Below are 24790 nucleotides of genomic sequence, written 5' to 3'. Positions count from 1 at the left end.
ATGGAGACATGAGATTAGTTTCAAGCTGGGGTAAAGAGTTACTCTCCTGTAGTAGTATATACAAGCCTATAGCAGAAATTGTTATAACTGTGCTGCTGCACTGTATGAGCTCACAGAAGGTACTCCAGTCCTAGGATTGTTGTGTGGAAGTGCTTCAGGAAAAGCTGCGCTTTACTACGAAATCCTGCAGGGTATTTTTTTGCAGCAGCAGTGATTGGGTTAGTGGTGGCTGGACAAGCCCCTGCAGCCGCATTGCTTGGGCCTCGCAGTGCTCGGATGCTGAGGAGCGTCCCGGTTTGAAACACAATGCCACGGGCCAACTGCCTTATGGCGAGTTTTGAGACCCAGGAGGTGGATTGCAGGGAAAAGATGGAATAACTCGAGCTAGCAAAGCTGTGGAAAGAATCCCTTTAAGTGGCCTCCCCTGAGGGTTCGGCGGGGCGGTAGGTAACCGGTTACAGCTGCCCTGGGCCCCGGCTCGGGCCAGGCGCACCTTGGAGGAGGGTGCTAACACCTGCAGGCTGGGAGCACCTGAAGGCCCGTGCAGCCGGTGGCAGGGCACGGGCTGGGGCTTGGGACTCCCCCTTAGAGCCAAGGCGCTGCTCGGGAGGAAGGCTGGAAGGTGGCTGGCCTGAGGGGCAGGCAGGGAAGGGGGGTCCACCCTGAGACCTCTTCTTCCTCCCGGCCTGCCAGGGCCTGGGCCGGCCCCGCTCCGTCCCGCCCTCCCCGTGGGAGGGCTCCCCTCAGCGCCCGGCGGGTTGGGCCGGCGGCGAGGGCTTCCTTCAGCAGTAGCCGGCCGCTGCCGGCCCCGGGGCGAGCGCCCACATCCGTGCGCCGGCCCCGGTAGCGACGCCTCCGTCTGAGCCCAGCCCCGGCGCCGGGCTCCTGCAGAGGGAGGTGCTCTGCGCCGCGCTCCGTCCTCCCACCGCCGTCGGCAGCAAGCAGAGAGCAGGCGGCGCGGCGCTCCCGGGAGCAGGTCCCTGCCGGGGGAACTGGGCCGGCCGCCGGTACCGCGGCCCGGCAGGGCCAGGCCCGCCGCGGCCCTAGGGCTCGGGGCTGCAGGGGGGGAAATGGAGGCCGGTTTCGGGGCGCTCGGGGATCGCGTGGTGACGGGGAGCCTGGGGCCGGCGGGCGGGGGTCCCGTCCCGACATGTGGCCGCTGTCGCGACTGTGTGCCCCTCGTGACAGCGCGCTGGGGCGGGGGGCTCCGGGCTGGATCAGTGCCCCGCTGTGAGGCGGCAGGGTGGTGAACGCGGAGCCCTGGCCGCGGGCTGGGGGGGCAGCGCCAGCAGCCGGTGAGGGACGTGTGTCAACGAGCGATGCATGGGGAGCCTAACAGGGGTCGTAGCGCGGCGCTAATTCCATAATTCCATAATATCCAACGATAGTTACCCGGGAATAGCTCCTCCGTGAGCAGGCAGGGGTTCACAGCGTAGCATCTGCCGTCGTGCCTTAATTCGGGTGGAGGAATGAGATAAGAATATGATATGAAGTATATAAAGAGATCAGCTGAGACAGGAGGAGAGCGTGCTTTTTCATTTAAAAAAAAAAAGGAGAAAAAGAAAGCTGGTTTAGAAATAACATGAACAGTATTGTCACGTTGATGTGTGGTTAATACTCTTTTATACCTAATAGATCAGATTATGATGGAGAGGCATCTTTCGTGCATTTATACGGACTTTCCAGGGATCATGGAAACGGATTTGGTCCTTAAGTCTGTAGTGGAGCACAACTTCTGCAGAGTTTAACTGAAGCGTCTTTGCGAGTAGCTGTGGCAGGAGGAGAAAGGCAGGTACACAGAGTAGCAGAGAAATACTTTGCCTCTTCTGAAGTCTATTATAAAAAGTTATTTTCAAGTAGCTCTGTGCCCTGTGGGCCGTAGGCCAAAAAAAAAAAAAATTGCCAAAGGTAAAATTAATTGCATACTTGCAGGCATATTGGGGAAAAAAGGCCTGAGTCTTGGAGTTATGCTAATTCACACCAGCAGAGAGAGTGTGACTCCTCTTTCAGTTCTTTAATCAGACTTTGAGTCAAAGGAGAAACAGTTTTCCCATGCTGAAAAACTCTTCTCAACAAATCTGGTGGGTTTTGGCTGTGTGTGAAGTTCTCAAGATGGGGTGTTACAAGTAAATGCGCAAGAAGGCACTGTTGGCAGTTTTGCACACAGCGTTGGAAAGCTCGGTTAAAACATGGTGCTAGGGAAGTTTGAACAGCTGCAGAGAAAAGCGACAGCTCTCATGGTGTGGTTCTTGTTTTTTGCCTTCAAAGAAACAGCAATATATTGCAGCCTGCTAAAATGTGTGAACTGGGGAGTAGCAACATGCTCCCTTAGAGTGTGCCTAGAAACTGCTAAGGCTGACATATCACAACCTGGTCGTTACTGAAATACATGCTGTCATGTGTAAAGCTGGTACAATAGCATCTCGAAAAAATATACTGCCCTTGAGAGCATGTCACAAAATACAGTTGTATGCTGCTTACCTGTGTGTCTGCAGGCCCTGCCTGCTGAAAGTCTGAATTTGCATTTGCAAGAACTGGATAGCTTTGGGTTTTGGGTTTTTTTGGGTGGTGGTTGTTGGTTTTGTTCTTTTCCTGGGAGAAGCTGTTCTTTTCTCACTGCTCATGCATTGCAGCCTCAATTTTCCAAGCTGATTTTCCTGTTAGCATGGAGCAGGTATTTGGCTTCAGAACTGCTGCATAGGTGACTATATGTTGTGCTGGTTCCCACGAAAGCGTTGGTTTTGCTCTTTCTTTCATTGAGAAACAAACCAGCCCAGAGTAATTCAGCAGCAAGTCTGTGTTTTGCATTTTGCATGTTGAAATGTGACATGGGGAAGCAACATGGTCAGTAGCATAATGCAGCAGGTCTGGGTTCCGTTAGGGTGGCATTAGGAAACAAGTTTGAGCCTGGCAATTGGTCCTTTCCCCCTGTCACCCCCAGGTGTGGTTGCTGGCTTGGGCAGAGGTGCTCGTGTCCGGCAGCTGAGATAAAGCGTGACCCGGTGCCTGCAGCTGAGTACTCCCTGCTGTGATAGTTCCTGTGCTGCGTTCTAGTTAATGCAGCGTTATGAAACGGCCAGACAGCATGGAAATAGGCAGTTTCTGTGATCAAAACCACAGCAGGTTTGTCAGGCAATGGATAATTCTCTGAAATGACTGACAGAAAGCGTAACATGTAATCTTGAAATTTTGTATCAGGAAAGGAGCTTTAAGGTCTACCTTTCCTTTTGAATCTTGAGAAACTGGCTAATTCCCCTAGGTTAGAGTGGTAAAACTCATTGCTAATCTTGCTTGTGGCAACTCCTAATTCACTCCTCATTCTTGCCCTCAAAACCTTTCATTTGCTTGTCTGCCCCTAAAACCCCGTGTCCCCTCCTGGCGTGGGACAGGCAGGGCTGACATTACCAGGGTGGGGCAGGTATGGCTGTCTCGAGAGAGAGGAGAACCAGCTACTGTGAGAACTTCGGAGATGGTGTTTCTGGTGTCTGCCTGCCATGTCCTCATGTGAGCAGAAGGCCACTGGTGCAGGGAGGAGGAGCACACCCTGGGAAGCTTGCCGGCAGCGGTATGGGCATGGGCATAAGTGATATCCCGGGAGGAGCATCATGGGGAGTTAAGAGAGGCATGAGAAGACCTCTCTCCTCTCCAGTACAGCCTCAGCTGGAAGAGAGAAATAACTGTTCTCTCTCCAGCTTTAAGGGGTTAAAACTTCTGGGATAACTAATTTGTGCCTGAGCAGTACAATAGACTTTAATTCTAAAGCCTTTCATGAAATAATCAGATTGCTTCAGTGTTCGCGTAAGTTTGTCTGCTGTAGAAAGAAGAAATGATTTACTGTTTTGAAATAAGTGATTTAAATGTATAATAGCTGTTAGCTTGTTAGAACTAATGACTTTCTATGTCGAGGAGCCTTCTTTACAATTGGCAGTCCTTAAAGAGCCATGATAAATGGGATCAGATGACTTGATAAGCCAAACCATTTTGATCACTGTTGTAAATTTTTATTTAAACAGAATGGTGTAGGGAGTGGAAATCTGCCTTGCTGTGTGGAGGGAGGTGTAGCTGCTATCATAGCTAACGATTATTGCAGAGATTGTTTAAAGGGACACTCCAGGTGTTAGAGCTTTCCGAAGCAATATGGAGCAAAAGGCATTAATTTTCAGTTCTGCCAAAGATTTCTTTACCTGTCTTGACAGCAAAAGGGAAACTGCTTTGAGAATTGCAGAGGGGCTTTGGATGAAGCACAAACAAATGTATTTACCAGTATAGTACAGTACTCCCTGGGGTCAGGTGTGAGCTGAGTGTGCAAACAGCAGGGCCAGTCTCTTGCCCTTTAGGGTTTGAGAGAACTGTGTAAAGCTGCACTTCAGCTATGGAAAAGCTTTCTAGGTGAGCCCCTGCACAGGGCTGGGATACAGCAAAATGAGTTTGCCACCCTGATGGAGGTTTGGTATTAAAGAAACTGAAAAATTAGCCTAAAGATTTGGGAAAAGCAGTGATGTGTAGAAATACAGACCTGTCAAGGGTGCAGCCAGCTTAAACTACTGTAATAGGAGCTTTGCTTTTTAATCATTGTAAAATGTAAAATTATGTACTCCTTAGTTTGGGAATGGACAAACTCCCTGACAGGTGTGGGTATGGCTGTTTCCCTTTTTTTTTTTTATTTTTATTTCCCCTTTACTAGACATAGAGCCCATCATCTGTAGGCAGCACAAGATAGAAATTCTCCTAGTCTTAATCATGATTCAGACTTTCCATTAGATACTTCCTTATGAAGATGTTCCAAAAGACAAATTTGGGTTGATTGGGGGATCTGTTAGTGCGCTAATGATGGCCCCTGGCTGACTGTGGTCAGCCCTGTGTTCCTCTGCTGCTTCCAAAGATATTTTTGGTAACAAAATTGGGCTGTATTGGCCGGCCTTTGGGCTGACTAACTGTAAACCAGCGTAACTGGTTAGTGGAACAATGCTGTTTCAAACCGTTGGAGGACGGCCCCAACTACCAGGACAGGCTTTCTAAGCTGTGGAGTTGACTTTCCTCCCTCCACCCCCTTGCTCTTTACTCTGTTGGTAACTGTTCATTGCCCATATTGATTCGTGTATGCAGGAAGAAGGGTAGTGTTATAAAAAACATGAGTAGCTGGCAAATGTTCAGGTCTTTTAGATGGAATCATCCACTTTGGAGTCTTCATCAGCATATCAGGGTTCCTAAATTTAAATAGAGATCTGCAGAAAAACAGTGTGGTAGTCGTGTGCTTGGTGGCTAAGGCTGGGCTTTGTCAAAGGAGTTTTACAAAGGAATTATGATTTTTGGATTCAGAACATGAATTTGATAAGATCAGGGAGAGATGAAGTATGGATAATGATACCATGCTTCTGCAGTTAAAAGGGAAGTCTAGCCCACTTCATGTCTATGAGCTAACGTAGTTATCTGAAAAGTTTTCATATATTTTTTTTTTTTCCTGACACACAGACAGATAAGTAACATAATGAATGGTAAGCTTCACTTGCATTCAAAAGAGCAGGAGAGACTTGGAGGGTTTGAACAGCAAGTCAGCAGGGAGCTACTTGGCGTCTCTCCTGGAATCCGCAGCATGTTGGGCTGTCGGTGGGGTGGGAAGCGACCCTGCACTTGTGGCAGGAATCCCGATACCTCCCTTCTCTCCTGTTTAACCAGGAGTACTTCCCTATGTACAGCCAATCCTCCTACAACTTTTGGACTCCCTCAAAGGGAGTTACATAGTTTATATGTATTTGATGAGATTTTTTTTCAGTGAGCCACTGGAACTTCCTCATGCTGGCTTTCTTTCTTCTTAAATACGTTCCTTGAAATGCTATTAATGACAGTGCTTGTTTTCCTTTTTGAAGTGTGAATGAAAGGTAGGAGTATTTGCCATCTGGGTTAATTTACAGGATTCTGCTGCCTTTTGCAAAATCCATTTCGGGCCTGTATATTTTGCAGGTATTTTGTAAATTATCATTATTTTCTGGTCAATAACATGGTTATATTTGCGTAGTCAATCAAGTGTGATAGACTGGATGATGTGCTAAATACAGACCTGCTGTGGCATGGTCAACACACAACTAATTTCCAAACTTACCAAGCAGGTTTTTGAAATGGTGAAATAGAGGAAAATGTGCATGGTCACTTGTGTTATAACTTGCCTTGTACTAGGTGTTTGACCCGGAGGAAAAAAGCACCGGTGAAGTGTCATGATAACAGCTTCTGGTAACGGTTGGGTGCGGCCCTGGCCGTTTCCTTTTCGTATTGCTTGTATTTTTCATATTGATTAGTACTGACAATGGCTGAATTACTCTTCTGCCTTGCCTACACAAATGTAAATATATATGCTGTGTGTGTATGTAGTGAGAGAGTTTAGGCAGCAACACTACATCAGCTGGAACGGAAGGGCTCCAGTGCTGCTTTTCCCTCCAAGTACAACTTGCTTTAGGTAACAGAGCACACCATGTGAGAAGAGGATGCCAAAAGGTGTGGATATGTGGATAGAAAACACGGATGGATGTGGGTCATTGAGAGTGTGCTGCTTGGTTTATTCTGAATAATACCAGTGGGATGTATGGCAATGTGAGTGAGTTCTTAGGAAATGCCTGGTGTTTACCCATCTATTTAGAAAGTGGCGTTTGGAGATGTTACTGTTTTTTCTGGTGTGAACGCTCACTGCGGGCTTCTCGTGAGTTGAAGGAGAATTTAAAGTGGAAGTTTGATGGCTCCTTTGCAGGGCACAGTCCTAATGAACTCACCTTCCTACCTGTGGAGTTACGTTCAGCCTGTGTTCAAATGAGTGAAAACCGAAAATCTGTGTATTTGAAGAACTTCTAAAATGCAGTCTGTTCTGTATATATTTCTTTCCCTATTAAAAAAGATATCCTGGCTTACTAAAAGAGAGTAGTATGTGGCTGTGGCTTGCCAAGAGTCTTTTACATACTGAAGCTGTCTGTACTCAAATGCCATTAGATGTCCATGCCAGAAAGCATCCATCTGGTCCTCTGGGTGTTTCCACTGTAAGGAAGAAAATGAGGAAAGATAATTTCTTTCACACCAATGCCACATTTGTTACATATTGTTGCTCACAGCTCCTATACGGAAATTCTTGTGTATGCCTGATTTTGAGCAGAGAAGCCAGCTTTAATTTCATCTCAATGTAGCTCCGGTGAGTTGTTTGGTTTTCGAGGGAAAAGAATGTTTGGATCATTGTGGGCCATTTATTTGGCAGCTGTGAGACTCTGCTTTTTCAACAGATGATTGCAGGCAAATTGCAGTGTGGTGGTGGGATGACTGGATGGAATTTTATCTTACCTTTCCTACATCCTGTCTTTCTCCCCCATGGGAAGGACTTGTGAGGCTACTTTCTGATAATACACTCTTCAGTTTAATCCCCTCTCTGTTCCACTTTGCATTGCAGATGGTCCTGTGTGTTCCCTTTGCTAGGGAAGAAGTGTCTAACATGACTGTGTTAACAAGTTTGATGTTAATAATCTGTCGATGTGGGATTCTCTCTTGGGTGCTGCATTGGCGAGACGTGTCCCACAGCAAGAGAATAACAGGTTGTGGGGTTTTGAGGGTGACGGGGAACTAGTTTAGTTCCTCACTGTACTAGTTGTGGCTATGGTAAATGCCAGTCACAATCTTGAGGATGAAAGAAAAGGAAATTTTCTGGTGTTCCTGCAGAAGACCAGGGGAGGCTTTCTGTTCATGCTGCAGAGCTTTGTCTTTTTAGTCAAAGGACGTAGCTGAAGAGCTTCAAAGACCAGCCGCATCCAGGTCAATCTTGGGATGTCTTCCTGCTACAACCTGTGTGATTTCTTTAGGAGGAGAGACAGAGGGAGAAATAATGCATTTCAGACCTCTCTTTACGTGGTGACTCTGATTTCCAGCAGGAACCTGCTGCGGTTGGTGGCTTTTCATTTCCGAGAAGCGACTCTAACAGGAAACTTAGCAGGCAGCCTGTCCTCCCACAGATCAGCTTTGCCTAGCTCTCTGCTCCTTTCTTCGTTGGAAGTCTCCATGCAGCTCTTTGTTTATCAGAAAGTTAATGATATGTCTGTGGAATACTTGGGATGAGAATGCGTCGTCTTGGTGGTGCTGTGCTAAACTTGGTCAATGCCCACCTGTCTCTCGGGCCCTTTCCAAAGTATTTTTCAACCATAAGTTGGTATTGGGGTCATCTCTCTGCATGCCACATGTTGATGGTAAATGTTCTTCTCACCTGTGTTGAGTTTCTGACCTTGAAGGGATCCAGGCATTGGGATCTCTGGAGTGAAAGGATGGTGCCACAGTCATTCTGGGCAATCCTGTGGGCCATCTTCATGCAGTCCAGTACCTTTGCCTGTGCTTAGGCATGTCCTCCCATGGCCTGGGGCATGATGACTTATGCTACACTGCAAAGAAAGTTGAACAGAATCAGTTTGTAGTTTTTTAGTGTTATTTGGTCTATTAGGCTGTTGCTGGACTCTTGGAACAGAATTGTGGTTTATTTGCATATCAAATTTGTGTCGGCCAACAATATTTCTAGGGACCAGAGGCTGTCAAAAGGAGAACTGGTGGAGGTCTTGGTGGCACTGGAGGAGTCAGACTCTGGCCTTGTTGTAGTAGAATCAGAGGGGAGCAGCAAGTCTCCCAACGCCTGCTGCGGTGGGGAGTGCAGAGCTTGCTGGTGGAGCCTTCCCCTAGTCTGTTCGGGGTTTGCCGAGTTGGGTAAGGGATGGTTGCTACGTCTGTGTGTTGAGCCTTTGCTAGAGTCACCCCTGAGCTGGCCCTCAGGACAGCACTGGGTTTGGTGTTACTGTTTCAGTGTTTTAAAAAAGCAGCTTGGGCGAATAGTAACAGCGCAGATTTATTTTGCTGCAGAGGGAGCGAATCTCTCGCTGACCAGCTGCTGGTACAGTACCTGCGCTGTGATATCCTGTGTTTTCTAGAGCTGCTGCTGTTGGTACAAGGTTTTTGTTTGTTGGACTTTTAACTAGTAGTGTGTCAAGGGAAATAAAATCTTCTTTTCTGGAGCTGACTTTTCCCGTTAGCTACTTCTGTAATTATTGAACTCCTTTCAACAACTCATTAATGAGGAAATGTGTTATCAGAAAATGTAGTAGACAGTCTTATTTAATTAGGAAAGTCTTTTAAAATTTAAAAATCTGCAAAGTTTGGAATCTAGAAGTTTTAAAATTTTTCAGTCTTTTCCAATTCTGAGAGGCTAAAAGTATGACTAATGGGCCGTGTTTTTAGGTGAGGTTCATCGGAATTTTAGCCTGCTTCATTTGTTTTTACTGTGCATGTGGACATCTTGAGATGAAAAAGCATTTCTGAATTGAAACCATTTTTCTGCGGTTTATTCCCAGCCAAAAGAAATTTGTTTCAAAAGCAACTTAGAGTTCAATGAATTGTCTTTCTCCCTGTTTTTAAGGAACACACTATGAATGGAAGAAGAAAACCTGACTTACAACTTTTCTCCTCTGTAGCCTCTGTGTGCTGGGGTGGGTCTCCTGGAGCACCTAGCTCCAGGAGTTCAGCGTTTCATCAGAGAGAGCTGCTGACCCGTGCCAAGGCCGCTCTGTCAGGCGGAGGGGTGATGGATGGATGTGCAAAGGGCTGGCACCCTCCTGGCCCCTCTTTGGAGGTGCTGTGGGCATGCCGAGCCGGGTGCGGTGGGCTGCAGTGTGTTTGCTCTGTGCCTCCCGAGGAGGAGATTTTCCTCTCCCTGTAGGCTGTAGCTGAATGTCTTAAAGTTGGGTTGGTTTATATGAAGCCGTATTTCTCTACCGAGAAAATATTCTCGGGGGTATCTGCTGACAAGTACCAGATTTTAAATGATCTCTTGCACTGTAGTTAGAGAACATTAAATAGGGATGGAACAAAAAAATCAATCAAGAAACAAGATGCTGCTTCTGATCTAGATGAGAATCTTGTCTGCCAAGAAAGCAGTTGAGTGTTTTTTAAATCGGGCTCAGTCTAGATGCACAGACTGGAAGAACAGTGTCAGAAGGTTACATTTATCATCTTGTGGCTGTTGGCCACGTTGGCAGAGTGGGTTGGGAGGGACGGTCAGGAGGGCTCTTTGCATTTTTGTAAAGCTTAATCAGTGAGGTGGTATTAGAGAGACGGCACGAACTTCAGAATTGGAGGGTGAGATTGCATTGGGTTTGGTCTGTGTGGGCGCTTGCAGGTTGCTGAGCCCTGCGGGACGACTGGCCGGGAGGACCTCGCTGTTGTGGCTGCTCCGCCTGCTCCGCCTGCTGGCGGTCTGTGGTGGGGACGCAGTCATGGCAAAATGAGTCACCGCTGCTGGTATTACAACTTCAAGTCCGTTTAGATGCTCTCAGGACGGTGAGGACTTGGAAGTTAAGGTTCCAGGCACAGGGGTGTTTTTTCAATGTCGTCATGGAAATCGGCACTTGAGTTGCCTTGGCTTAGCTTTTGCCTTATAGCCCAGAGGTATTTCTTTTCAGCAGCTCAATATATAAAGCCATTTAGAATTAGAGTTGAATAAAGTATATTGTAATTTTAATAAAAGATGTCTGGTTAATAATCTCTTAATAGAAAATTCTGAAGTGTTTTTTCAGATTTTTGCTAGAAGAAATTCTCTTGAAATAGTCTCTTTTCTGTAAGAACACCAAACCTCCTCCACTGAAGAGTTTTGCTTTGTTTCAGGTATGGTGTATGATTTTTATACTCTACTGTACGTACTGTTCAAGTTAACATTTGTCATGAAACAAGATGAAACATTCAGAATTTTCAAATTCAATTGATTGTAGACATGTTTAAAAGTGCACTTAGTTGTTTATCTAAGAATAATTAGTAATTTTAACTCTCTTGTTCTAAATGAAATTAAAATCTTAATGCTCTGATTTCCTGTGGAACAAGAACTTTGTTTGCTGTACTACAGCGATTTGGAAGTGGTAAACCAGTGATGGCAGCGTGCTGGGGGTGGATCGGTCTGGTCCGTCAAGCTGTCCCCGCACCTAGGTTTTTGTGCTCCTCCTATCTCCATCGTTGGTCAAGGAGAGGAAAACTGGTGGCTTCAGCTTAAAATCTGAAGGAATAAAATCCCTTTATCCAACCGATGACTGTTTGACTTTCCTACACGGTACAGAGAATGAGAGCGAAGTTGGAGTCACCTTGTGGAAGAGGCCGATTCCCAGGCTGCCTCCCCGGGTGGCAGGGCTACTGCCTTGGCTAGCGCCAGGCTGGGAAAGGCTGCAACACGTCTGCAGCCCATGGTGCAAGCGGGCAGGAATTTCTGGAAAAGCAGCCAGTGCCGGGGAATAGGAGTGCCAGCTGCCTTCTCGTGACAGCTTTACAAAAATAGGTTTTTAATCATCCTGGTCTGATGTATATTTTGCTCAGCATTTACAGGTCTGGTAAATTCTAATTATTCTGCTTTGCACGTTTGCACAGCGAGGAGATGCTGAACTTCAGCTGGCAGAGAACATGGATTTTTGGGATAGCGTTTAATCCCAAATTAATACATTGTATTACCGGTCAAACATCTGGGGGGGAGCCATCTCCCAAGATACCTTTCTTTTTCAGATTTATTGAAGGAAATGTCTAAAGAACAGTTACTGCATTGATCAGAAATACTTTTATTTTGATTATTCCTCAGACTTCTGGGGAGAAATTACTTTTGCTCAGTGGAGCCTTGTGGTAAACTTGGGATATCCTGGAATGGATTAAAAGCCTTGAATGAATTTCTGTGAAGCTGCCATGTTGGTGTTCTGCCCTTCCACTGCCTGGCGCAGACCAAAAGCAGTGCAAGGCAGAGCAGTGCTGCCAGATCAGGGGCCTTTTTCTCTAGATTCGTTAAAACCTTTATCATCAGAAAATTAATTTCTCAAAAGCTTGGCCTGCCTCTCTGGGTGGCTCTATATCTGTCAAAGGTCATATCTCATACAATGAAACTGCTCAGTACGCAGCCAGCTTTTTTATCCTTAAAGCTGTTGAAACGCAGGATAATCAGAACGGGCTTAGTTCACTATTTTAGTCAAAGCAGGTCAGTATTTGATAATTTAAATGCTGAGAAAGGTAGGTTTTATTCTGATGGAAATTATGGTCTTGTACTGAAACAAGCAGTGGTTTTATAAATGGGGTATGGCCCAGGGCCTCCTGCTCTCATACCACAGTAATTAGTCTCGGCATAGAGAGCCGAATGGGACGGCTGTTCATCCATGCTAAGGATTAGCAAGATGTTTGGAAAAAAGCAAAGGCTTAAATTATGTTGAGATCAAGGTAGGTGAGGATGTAAAGTAGGTGGTGTTTCATATGATTCCGGTTTTCTCATCATCAGGGCATTTCGTACATGTGAATAAACACTTTGGAGGTCTATTTCTTACATAGGTCCCCTTGCCTTCTGTACAGCTTCGTAGCAAATACAAACAAATTAACTACATTAATGGGAGCTTTGGGTTTAGGGTAATACAACACTCCCCTTGAGCTTGAAATAATAAAAAACCTGCTGGGGGAGGGAAGCAGTGCAGTTGGAGAAAGGCTGTGTTCCTCTGGGTGAAGGCTTGACCAGGCTGGCAGGTAGTTTGATGAAGGTGCTCTGCTCGAGCCGGGTGTCCATGACTTGGTTCTTGAAGGAGGTTGGGCTAGCAGATGATGTGTCCTCCTTCTGATGGAGGATGAGCATTTCTGTTGGTGGGAGCCCAAGTGACCCCTGAACACAGGTGCTTAGTTGTGTTGGCCAAGCGAGAAAAGACCAAAGTAGAAGAAAACTCTGGAAAGCTGTCCCTCCTTGGTACCTGGCTTTCCCTCCCAAATATGTTGTGTCACTTGACTCAGCAGATTGGCAGAAGCTGGGAACTGCCATGTGGGGTCATGAAACCCCCACGGAAATAATTTGTGCAATGCGCTTTGTTCCAGGAGCTCCTGCCTGAGCTGTGACACAGCCCAGATAACTAGGATAAATATTTCCTTCTTTCTGCAAATTTTCGTTACTTTCTGATGCGTATATTTGTTTTACAAGTGCTTAATGAGGGAGGCTGCGCTGCTCTTGGTCACTGCTAGATACAGAAAAGAGCCTGGAAGCGCTGTCGAGGCATGTAAGCAGCAGCTTAACTGAGGCACGGAGCTGAACCCAGGCAGTGGGCTTGCCATCTGCTTTTCTTTCTTCTTCACTCCAATTAATCTGCAGGGTTTGATGAGGGGGTGGGTTTAGTTGTGTGCTTCACAGAACAAGGCAGCTGTGGGTTCGTCTGGTTGTACTGGAGAGGAAGCTGCATTGGAGCTCTTTCCTTTTATTAACTGTGGCCCTGGGATAATTGCTTACTCTGCTTTTTTTAATTAGTTCTCTTAGGGGGAAAAATTATTTCTTTCAGGATAGAGATATGTAGCCCTGATAATGTCATGTAGTACCGGTTAGAGCTTGAGCCCTGAGAGCAGTCCTTGCCATATCTGAGTTTCATTTTCACTCCTGTTTCTGCACTACTTCAAACTCATAATAAAATACTTAGAAGGATTTAGCCCTAGGTTTCATAGCTCTGTTCAATATAGCTCTTACTGTCATCCTCAGAACAAAAATAATTTTTTTGTCTGAAACTGTATCATTGAGTTTCAATTTTATTTATTTAGGAAATTGAAAGTGTAAGTTGTATTGTCTCCTGGCACCTGAACTGAAATGGAGAGTTTCACTGCTGCATTGCATTAGCCTTTTTCAAAATACACTAACACAACTTTCAACTCTGACCGCAGACAGCAGTGTTTCAAGGAACAAAAATAGAACCAAAGCAAAACCAAGCAGAAGGGCGAGGGGTTGTTATCATTAAATAATTTTTTTTCCTCTTCCTTTTCCATAGGTTCCTAAAAATTAGCACTATGACTGATGAAGACTATGATTATCTGATCAAACTCCTGGCCCTCGGAGACTCTGGGGTTGGAAAAACAACGTTCCTGTACAGATACACTGATAACAAATTTAATCCAAAATTCATCACAACAGTAGGGATAGATTTTCGGGAAAAACAAGTGGTAAGTTGTCTCATACAAATGATGGCACTTTCTTTTTTTCTTTATTCATTTCTGCTGAGAACAAATTTTACATAGCTGTGTGTTGCCTCTCTTACTGTGGGGTATAGCATGTGTTGATAATGCTTTTCCTTGTCTAGTTTTTGGCTTAAACAAGTCATAATCAGGAACTGGATAAAGGGGAAAAATGCCATTATCCTTATTCTCATGTTGGATTGTAAAATGGTTTATTGCATGTTGGTATAAAAGGATCGTTCCAAGAGCAAGTTTCCATAGTGCTAGTGAATGAGGTGTGTTTGTGACTAGAACTAACTCTAGTCCCCAAACTCATTATTTAAGTAGAAAAGATGGAAACTTACAGAAGCAGAGAAGTTTCAACCTGCTTCCAGGTCACGCAGTAAATTAGCAAAGGCACAAGAAGCAGTTCCACCAGCGGGACCACGCTACTTCTCCGAGTCTCTGCCAGCAGCAAGGCTGGAGGCTGAGTGTTCCCAGCCTGTGATCAGGAGTCCTCATAGGTTAGGATCCATGGATCCTAACACCTGCTTAATGCAGTGTGTACGAGTCCCTTCTGCCATGCTGTTGTTTATTGATGTTAGAGAGAAGATGAGTCTTCTGCAGTGTTGGTCAGATAGCTTTTGTGGCTATGAGCACAGTTGCTTTGTTTTAATTTAATGCGACTAGTGTATCTGGTCATAGATCCTGACACCAGCTAAATACAGGGAACAAATTCAGCTTCCTTGATTAGTAAAACCGTAATAAATACAAGATATTAGACCCTAGACAATTATTTTAGTAATTTTCTTTAATAAAAAGTGTAAATACTTGCCCAGTTCAAAGATGGAGACCTCTTTAAATTTGCTTCTTTTTAATTTAAATGAAATACTTCTAAGAATTTTGCACAAAACATCCTTGGAAGTGTTGACAGTGCAGAGATGAATAAGCTGGCAGAAGAACTGCTGCTTGTGGAGAACTTTTCAGCAAGGAAAGAGGGGAGCACCTGGTGAGCTATTCCTTGTACCCAAGAACTTGAGTGCTGACAAAAATGTGTTCATTTTCAAAAAAAACCTTAAGTGCTTCTCAGCCCTGCAACAGGTTAATGTAAGAACTAAAAATCATTTACAATATTTATTATTAATTAGTATGAAAACATTGCCCAGTTTTGAAGCAGCTGAGTGAGAACACATGCCTTGGCAATATGAAGCAAATTGTTCATGTATTGTCATTTTACATGCTTTTAAGCTCCTGCTATTTCACTGGAATACTGTGAAAAGATGGGCATCACTCCCCCATTCACCTTCATCTTCCCTGGCAACTTTTTCATGACGGCTGGTGGTGGTGGCTGCTGCTGTGAGTTCAGTTTTGCCACAGTGACAGGGATGTGCAGGCCCTGCCTGGGAGATGGGGGTGTTCAGGGGTCTCCTGAATAAAGAACCAATGGATCTGGATTATGGCTTAAATTACTCATAATCAATGCTATGCAAATTGAGGTCAGTTAAGTGGGGGCCAGGCCAGGTTCAGGCTGCGGTGGAACCTGGCTCCTTCTCTGCTCTGTGGGATTGCAGTGATGTAGTAAGAGAAAAATATTAAAAACACAGTTTTATTGCAAGGCAATGTCTGCACATGCAAATTACAAGAACAGCCTTTCCCTGGCTGGTCAGATGCTCGTTAATGTGTTTTGAACATGGGTGCTGCATTGCTTCCAGAGGGCTGAACTTTTCTGCTAAAGGTCACAGACAGATTTCTTCCATCATTTTTCCTTACTGTACGTTTTAGGGTAAGACAGTTTGTAAGTGTGGGAGAAACTACATCTTAGATGAAATTATCAGCTTTGAAATGTCTTGAAGGTTTATCTAATAAATTGTCTTCTACGAAAGAGATCCCAAAGGTTAAATATGTTTCTTCTTTTGTGTAAAATTCATATTAAAAAAGGACCCTGTGAGTTTCCTTGTTTGTCATGCTAAACATTACAGGAACATGCTCCAGCAAACTAGTTTGATTCACAGACATGGTGCGGTTGATCCGTTGGTCTTTTTCTGATTTTCAGACGAGGTACCTGTCAGAAAGGAAAGGCAGGCACGTTCCACTCAGAAGCTCCCTGTTGAAATGACAGCGGTTTAAATAACTCCACGGGATCGCAGAATAGTCTAGCCTGGAATGGACCTTCAGAAGGCATCTAGTCCAACCCCCAATTAATATTAATTTGGTTGTGCAGGAGAACTGCATGCTGTATTTTACAGCACAAGGAGGGCAGGTGAGGAAGGGTTCCACTTCCTCGGGTAACATCAGTGCAGCCTCTGGGTACAGACATGTCCACAGGGTCCCTGTGCACTTGATCTAAATGTAAGGGCAGTATCTGCCTGCTTTTAAATTTGCTGAGAGTCTGCTAAACTACCTCAGATAACAAAACCAGCTCATACTCATTTTATTCCTCTGTATTTTACTGCAACAGCTAATTTACACACTGTTGCTCTTTAATAAAGAATTGAGCCCTAGCGAAAGGTCACAGTGATTTCTTTAAGCACCATGAGTTTGCAGTTGCAGTTAGTAAGGAAGTCATTAATGTCCAACAGAAGTTAATGAATAAAGAATAGCTTTTTATAATAGTGGCTAATCCTGTCAGCCAGCTGTAAATTTTCTAAGAACAGCAATGAAACAGAACAGAGACAGCTTGCTCAGCACAGTGCTATGCCAAGTTTTAAAGATCTGGTATCTAATTTGAACTACTACATATGGCCTTTAAAGAGAAGCTTTCATAGATGTTTCATGTGGCTCCTGGGTTTTTAAATATTATTATAAGCAGCCCTCTGAAATCGCTTTTAGAGGTAAGAGCTTTTACTGAAGGACTGAACTTTTACTCCTTATTGCTTTGCACAAAAGCAATGGTCTCAGTCTGTGACCCAGGCGCTAGATTTCGGTGTGAGCTGTATGGCTGTACTGATTTGACTCTCTCGTTAGGTATACAACAGCAGAGGACCAAATGGATCTCCAGGAAAAGCCTTCAAAGTGCATCTCCAGCTTTGGGACACAGCCGGTCAGGAAAGGTAACAGAGTTCAGCTCATTGAAAAGCAGTTCTGCGTTAGTTATGTTTCTGGGTAAACCATTCATCCATTCAGGTGAAAAATCTCAAAAATCCTTGTGTATCAGGACAACGAAAATATTTTCCAGAAATAAAGTTTTTCTGACACTGCTTTGATGCAGTGATCAGGGAATCTTAGAAAATAGAACTGGGGGAACTGGAGGTGGTCTGCTCCCTGCCTCAGCAGCATGCTGCCTCATTCCTAGCACACATGGGTTGTTGGGTCAGTGGTTACCCCTTCTTGTTTTGTACCGGCTTTTGGCTTTATAATATATAGATGATCTTTCAGGTCCCTTTCAATCCAAACCATTCTATGATTCTTACCTCCTCTGGAAGATACTACCTAAGTGTCCTGTTCTCGTATTTCAGATCTTTTCTGTTAGGTTGGATGGTAGGGTGTATTTGAGAAAGGTGCTGATAGGGGCTGCGTTAGCCCACATGTGGCCTTCAGGCTGAGGGAAGTGGTTATTCCCCTTCACGCAGCACTTCTGAGGCCACATCTGGAGTACAGTTCCTATTTGCGGAACCCCCCCAGTGTGGGATACTTTGTACTGGTAAACTGGAGTCCCGTGGAGTCCCATTAGAACAGGTCAGGAGAATGATCCAGTGAGGGCTGAGGAGGCTAAGCTCGTTCAGCCTGAAGACTAAGGGGAGGCTAATTGCCATCTTCATCTACCCAGTGGGGAGAAGACAGAGCCGGACTCCTCAGGCTCGCAGCTAAAGGGCGCGAGTCGGTGGTCACAAGCCGCAGCAAGGATACTCCAGCTAGGTAGGACACAAGTGTTGGCCGCGGGAGCGGTTAAACCCTGGAGCAGGTCACTCCCAGAGGCTGTGCAGTCTGTTTTCTCACAGGTGGCCACAACTCAGGTGGACATAGTCATGAGCAGCCTGATGCCTTCCTTAAGTCCTCTCCATGCCCTGGGCTTCTCAGAATTTTCTATGATGAGCAAACTTTCTGTTCTATCCTCCACCAGGCTGGTTTCAGCCTCTCTTACCACCAGCACGCGAGCAGGATGGAGAGTTCTAGTTCAAGTCTTAGCAGTGCTGAGCAGTGTGGAAGAATTGCTTCTTATCTTTTATGGTTTTAGTTGTGTTTGTCTTCTTTGCAGCAGCATACCATAGCTGATAGGTATTAAGTTCAGGACTGATCAGAATTCTCCTTTGCAAAAAGATTCTTTTATCTAACCAGATTTTGTGTCTTCTACATGACAGTTGTTTGTTCTTTCCAACGATATTCTTGACTTGTCACCATTAAATTTAATTCAGTTATTTTTTTTAAAGGGAGAAGTGTGTGTACTGCTTGCTTAAGCTTCCCCTGGCTAGTTATGTACGCTGGTTTGGGCTATCATAAAGTGATTGCCTTTGGTATGACTGCTGATTTCATCTGTCAACAAGGGAAGAAAATGCGACTCAATGCCTATTTGCTGTGTAATAGTGACCAAAGAGCAGAGGGCTGAAGCATTTAGTGGGGAGGAAAGAAAGTAGCAATGAGGCAGATTTCAGGTTTCCAGAGTAAGCAGTGCAAATACTATGCAGGAGGGGTTGCTGCTGGATGAAAAGCAGAAGCAAGTGGAAATTTTGTGTCTGAATCATCAAACACCATTTGTGTATACCCCTCTGCAAAAGATTAAATGTTTTGAGGCTCTTTTTTTTTTTTTTTTTTTTTTTTTTTTTTTTTTTTTTTTTTCCTGAAAAGAAACCCTAGAAGCAGTGTCGGGTATCTGACATGTTTCCGTGGAGAGCGTTTTGGGTTTTTTTTATTTTCATGGATGTGTGGCAGAAAATATCATTTACTGTTTCTGGTTGGTGCGAGATGATGTAGTACTGTTTTGTGATGTGATGGATCCCTGTGATACAGAAAGCACCAGAGTGCCATTGCACTGCTTTCCAGTGCTGTCTGAACGCTTTAATATTATTTGGGCTTTCTTCACATTTCTGATTTGAACAGGCTTGTGACCTTTTGGTGACAGACAGAGTTGCATTTCATGGTTTTTAGTTCTGTCCAGCTCCATAGCTTTGCTGGAAGCCTGTAAACAATGTCCCTGGTGAAGGAACACTTGCACAGTCTGCTTACAGAGTGCGTTCGTGTCTAGACCTCTGCAAGGAAAGGTTACCTTTTCCTTTTAGCTGAGCTTCCCAGCAGATAGTCACATCAAACAATCAAAGGCATGTAAACAGCCACCTACTCTTCATTTGTTTAATACTGACTAGACTGAGTAGTACACATCCATCGATTAAGTGTGTGCAATGTCGGCAGGTGAATCCATTTCTATCACTGTGATTTGTGATACACCAAGTGCTTGAGTGTCTTTTTTTAAATTTTTTTTTATTTTATTTTAACCAACCCTTCTCTCTGTGTCTCTCTCTGTTAAATCAGGCAGAATTTGAACTAATAGATTAGTCACTGACAGTGTTTATATTCTCACGTATAAGCTTCCTCTGGTAAATTACTAACACACCAATTAATAAATGTTGACTGGTGTGATGCTTTGTAGCTAAAATGAAAGTCAAGCATTATTTTGTTTTTGCTTTCCTTCCAAGGGAATGTATGTCCACTAAATCTTGCAGACTCTTCAGATTTCAAGATAATTTTTTTAATACAATTTTTGAACAAGCAGTTCAGTAAAGCTTGACTTTATCTCCTTTTTTCTTTACTCGGGTCAGGGTTGCCAGAAAAGTGCTTGCTTTGGAGATCACTTTGTATTGATAGAGCTGTGTTGCCTTTTTTTTTTTTCTTCTCCCTTCAGGTTTCGAAGTCTCACCACAGCGTTTTTCAGAGATGCTATGGGCTTTTTACTAATGTTTGATCTCACCAGTCAACAGAGCTTCTTAAATGTCAGAAACTGGATGAGTAAGTAGAACCTTACAGCTTGCATTTATTGGTTGACTTGAAGCATTGTTGTGTATTTTAGGCTTTCAGGCTTTCTGTGTGTCATTGTTTGCGAGCTGGAAAATGCTCAGAGAAAATAGTTTTGTCTAGTGCAACCATAAGTGGGTATTCACAGCCTGTAATTTGGGGTGAAAGCTTCATCAAATTGGAAAGATGCACACTTTTCTTTTTTCTTTTTCCCTTTTTCTTTTTTTGCACAATAGATGGGTTTGGGCATATTCTTGATGATAATCTTGTTTGGATTTGGTAAATTTGAATAAATCTGTTGCCTCTTGAAAGTTAATGGCATTCAACACTTCATATTTTATACCCCATATTTTAGATGATACACAGGAGCTTGGAAACTGTAATCTGGATATTGCTGTCAATCTTTATAGTGTGTTTTCTGTTTGTAAAGCAGAATGTGATTCCTTCCTGTCTGCTTTGAGGTTTAAATTAAAATTAATATCGTGCTTTGAGGATGTGGTTTGAAAGCACATAGTCTTTGCTGTTGTTGGGATTTTTTCAGATAACAGCTACACTAATAACGAAACAAAGGTTAAATTCTTAGTTGTTTTTAATTGAGGGTATTTAGAGTGCTGGAAGGACAGAGGCCAGTACATTTCCAGCTGGCAATTTTCCAGCAAACAAGCTGAAGTGGGGGTAATGTGTGAATCCAGATAGCTTTGTGAAAACAGCTCCATCTTCCTCAGAGATTCCTTCCTCCCACTAAACAACCCCTGTCATCACAATCTCCTACTGCTTACCAAGCTGAGGCTCTGTAATTTCTTCTGTGTATACTGCATCTTTTCAAGTCAGTATCCTCAGGATTGAGGCAAGTGTAAGTAAATGGCTTTGTACATTCACTTACGGGGGGTGAGGCTGTGGACAGTGCTTGTGCCTGGATCTTCAAATGGACAAAACTGCATTTAAATCATTGTGTATATCCAGGAGAAAGAACATGCTTGAGGATTTTGTCCTAAACTTCTGAAGGACTGCATTTGCAGATGATGTGGGTGCTTGTTTGTCCTTCCACGGTGTCCTTATGAGTCTTGTAGAATAAAAGTTCTGGCTGGTGGAGGTTCTCCTCTTCTAAAGCAGTGTTTTTCGTGCACTCATTGCAGTTGAGTCTTGTTGTATGTTGGTAAAATAAATCCTGGAAATAATTTTTAGTACCATTTGTACTTCCTATTTTGAAAAACTCCCCCTAGTAAGTAAACGTACGATAAGGAAATGTGTTTGGCATGAAGTGGTTGGCTGATTAGTCTAGGATATTTTGAGGTGGGGGCAAGAAAGATATTTTGAATTATTTTGTCAACAGTCTCGGTCTCTAAGGTGCTTCCAGCATTCTTTTAACTCCTGTTTATTTTTGCTTCTAGGTCAGCTGCAAGCCAATGCATATTGTGAGAATCCAGATATAGTCTTAATTGGTAATAAAGCTGATTTGTCAGACCAAAGGGAGGTAAACGAAAGGCAAGCAAAAGATTTAGCAGACAAATATGGGTAAGCAAAAGATGACAGAAGCTAAATTCTGTAACTGTTGTAAGTGTAGCTGATGACTGGTTAGAGATACTTGCAAGTATACTTAGAAACTCGTGTAAGATCTTTAGGCATTACAGTATCACATACACCTACAGTGATATCCAGCTTGTCACCCTTTCAGATCGACCTGTTCGAATAGGAAAGAGATGGAATGAAACACGCTGTTCTAGAAATTTGGCCAAAATATTACAACATAAGAAATAAGGGTGAAATGAAACAGTCTCACTAGAAAGCTACATTCCTGGGATGTTGGCTTGTCTGGAGAGTTCAGGACAAAATATACCAAAAGCAGATGAACACTCAGTGTTATGAAACTAAATAACTAACAGTATTTATAACTTGTTTTTCTAGTTAGTTTGGAAGTGGAGACACCTGTGTATTTTGTCAGGTTCTAAGTGTACAGTGGCACTGAATTTATTTGGTTTTCCTCCATGAATAATAAAGGTGTTAAAGGCCTTTTTCTTGTTCTAGTGAGCCTTCTATATTTCTTTGCACTAATAAAACCTGCAGAGTGTCCTGTAACTGGATAAATTAGCTGTGTAACGTAATTAGTAAATAGTGCTGTGGGCAAAAAGAGTGTGCATTTTTTTTCCTTAGTTGCCCTTACTGTGAGGCATGTTCAGAGAGAACTGGGCCAGCAGCAGAAGGTGGCCTGAGAGACTGAGTAATAAGCAAATCAGACTTAAAAATATTAAAAGAATATTAGAGAGTTGTCTGCAGCCAGGTAAGGAAGAACAGTGATACCGAGGAGAAGTTAGCTTATGCCAGATTTCATATGATCAAAGTGCTGAAGCAATTTATAATCTTCTCTTCTAAAAAGCATGACTTGGAAGGCAATATTCTGGATTCAAAGGGTATTTCAGAATGGAATCAGCTAAGTTGACCTGTGCTTGTATGTTGGAAGGAAGGAAAGGAGATAGTACTTGCAGGGACTGCTAAATAGCAATAGTTGGAACTACCCATCTTAAAAAAAAAAAAGGAAGAGGAAAAAAAAAAAAGGTTTTTCTGGTGTGTTCTTTGATCCCTGGAACTTTCTGTAATGCACACCTAGGTTTCTCTTTAAAATAAACTTTCTGGTTACCTGAAAGACTTTTTCAGCCAAGGTTTGTGCTGATGTTACCGTGATTTGAAGTCAAAATGCCAGGATACATTTTGTAAATGAATGTGGTGGTTTTGTACTGGTGTTGTCATACCATAGTGTGCTGGGAACAGGAGCGTGGGTTCTGCCCAGCAAGGAGATAGTCATAATGACCCAGATAGTTTGTCCCATTTTACTGCCACTAAAGCCACCGCTGATAGCTGCGCCAAGAGCGTTAGAGTCTTGGTTGTCTTAAAAATCTCTCCAGCTAACCTGTTCCTTTTCACTGTAGCATACCGTACTTTGAAACAAGTGCTGCTACTGGACAGAACGTGGAGAAGGCTGTGGATACGCTCCTGGACTTGATAATGAAACGTATGGAGCAGTGCGTGGACAAGACACAGGTCTCTGATACAGCCAATGGAGGAAGCTCAGGAAAGCTAGATTCGGCAAAACCAGAGGAGAAAAAGTGTGCCTGCTAAACGTCACCTCTAAACTGTGAGAACCGATGAAAATATTTCATCAGGATATGGCTGACCTACCACCAAATTCAAACCGGCTCCGTTGAGCCATGCACAGAAGCAAAGTTCCATTGTTTTTTTGGGATTGTGCATTTTTCTCCAAAGGCCTGGTTTAAAACTAAAAGCTATGTTTCAGTGAGGCTCTCGTGCTGAAATGATTCTTCCTGATACAGTGCCGTCTCCATGGAAAACTCCCCCACCTCTTTTCCCCCAGCCCTCATCTTTATTTTTCATGCAATCAGGATACTGAATAGAGGAAAGTAGCTTTATTTTTTTTAAAAAGGAGGGAAAGAACCTATTGTCTGCATACACTGGATATTGAAATTAAATTGGAGGTGGGTGGTTTTCTAGGTCTGTGCCATTTTTCCACAGAATCCTGTTTCTTTATAATTTTTAATCTGCATCAGGGACCATATGTTTTCTAAGGCAGAGATATAAAAGATTGTGTGACCTATTGAGAAAAACTATCACTTGTACAGAGTAAGCAATGCTGTGAAATCCATCCTGACTGAGTCACTGAGATGGTGGTTGGTGGGGTGGGGTGTGCGTGTGTGTGACTTGGGTTTGGGGGGGAGGAAGTAGGGTATTTAATTTGAAAAAAAGAAATCAGGGAATTGTGCAGCATTGCTTGTGTTGCCAGTAATCCAAGCAGGGATTGGAGCGTTGTGGGAAAAAGTATAGAGTGGGATTCTGATGCTGCAGGGACAGTTTATAAAGAAGCGAGTATAATGTCTGCGAACAGATAAACTATGTTTTATGAAACAACTTCTTACCATTAGCAAAAAATTCTCCCCTTCCTCAACTGAAGGAAACTATCCTTTTTTATTTCTTTGGGTAACTGCATATTGCAGGTAGGGTGTAGGAAAGAGCCGGAGGCTGACTGCGCTGCCTAGAAGGGAACTGTAAACCCTGCTGTGCTGAGAGAACCTCCTCAGTTATCGCTGTGCTTTTATCAGGTCCTCTGTACACTTAGGTTTTCAGCAGAGGACAGCTTTCTCATACTCTTAAATTCTCCAGAAGAGAGGGCAAGGTGGAAAAAAGGTGATGTGGGGACTTTGGGAATGATGGGAGTCCAGAATATGTGACTGGCTAGGTAAAGTGTGTGGCAGAAGTCTGTTCTTGGCACGGAGGGTAGAAGTTGCTCTGGTGGTGTGCTGCAGCAGGATGGTGCAATGCTAAAGGTTTCTTCTATGGGTGAAAGTGAGTTCTAGCGAAATAGCGAGTTGCTTATCACAAGCAAAGGCAAATCCAGGCAAAAATAAATACTATATTTATAAGCATAGATCATTTTCTAAACCAAGTGACAGCATATTTATTAGTCTACCCTGTCCTTTTTTGTAGAATTACTGTTCTGTTTTTATACAGGTGGTCGTTAAGGGTCTCTTTGTGTTTATTGTGCTTGAAGCTGCTTTAAAATCACTTGGAAGGGTGCAGATTGGGGTGGGGGAGAGCAGTTCTCTTTACAAGTCAAGCTTAATTGGTTGGGATGGCAGGATTGCAGACTTTCATGTATTTAAATGTTTTCAGCTTTGATTCAAAATTGCAAACTTTGTGAATAGCAAGCTCATAAAATGTTTCAGTGCTTCCCAGAAATGGAGAATTTACCATATTCACTGCTGAAAAAGTAACATATTTTTCTGCCCAGCTCCTAAAATGATGTTTACGGGATGATTTGGCATGTTAACAGGGCAGATGGTCCATCCATAGCAGCAGGACCCATTGG

The 24790-nt window shown here is 43.7% G+C and overlaps 1 protein-coding gene across 1 annotated transcript; it reads left to right on the top strand.

Moving 5' to 3' along the window:
* Positions 1-800: 800 nt before the first annotated feature.
* Positions 801-23206, top strand: RAB27B (RAB27B, member RAS oncogene family). Its single transcript, XM_055792624.1, has 6 exons — positions 801-976; positions 13809-13980; positions 16936-17021; positions 19805-19908; positions 21306-21429; positions 22839-23206. Exons 2-6 carry the CDS (start codon positions 13828-13830, stop codon positions 23026-23028), a joined length of 657 nt encoding a protein of 218 aa, XP_055648599.1. The 5' UTR covers positions 801-976; positions 13809-13827; the 3' UTR covers positions 23029-23206.
* Positions 23207-24790: the final 1584 nt, after the last annotated feature.

Source organism: Falco peregrinus, chromosome W (assembly GCF_023634155.1).
Source record: "Falco peregrinus isolate bFalPer1 chromosome W, bFalPer1.pri, whole genome shotgun sequence".
NCBI lineage: Eukaryota > Metazoa > Chordata > Aves > Falconiformes > Falconidae > Falco > Falco peregrinus.
This window is presented reverse-complemented; position numbering and strand designations above follow the sequence as displayed.

Coding starts and splice junctions, on each gene's coding strand:
- RAB27B (XM_055792624.1), top strand. CDS start 13,828: ATGACTGATGAAGACTATGATTATCTGATCAAACTCCTGGCCCTCGGA. Junction 13,981..16,935: donor ATTTTCGGGAAAAACAAGTG/GTAAGTTGTCTC, acceptor CTCTCTCGTTAG/GTATACAACAGCAGAGGACC. Junction 21,430..22,838: donor GATTTAGCAGACAAATATGG/GTAAGCAAAAGA, acceptor TTTTCACTGTAG/CATACCGTACTTTGAAACAA.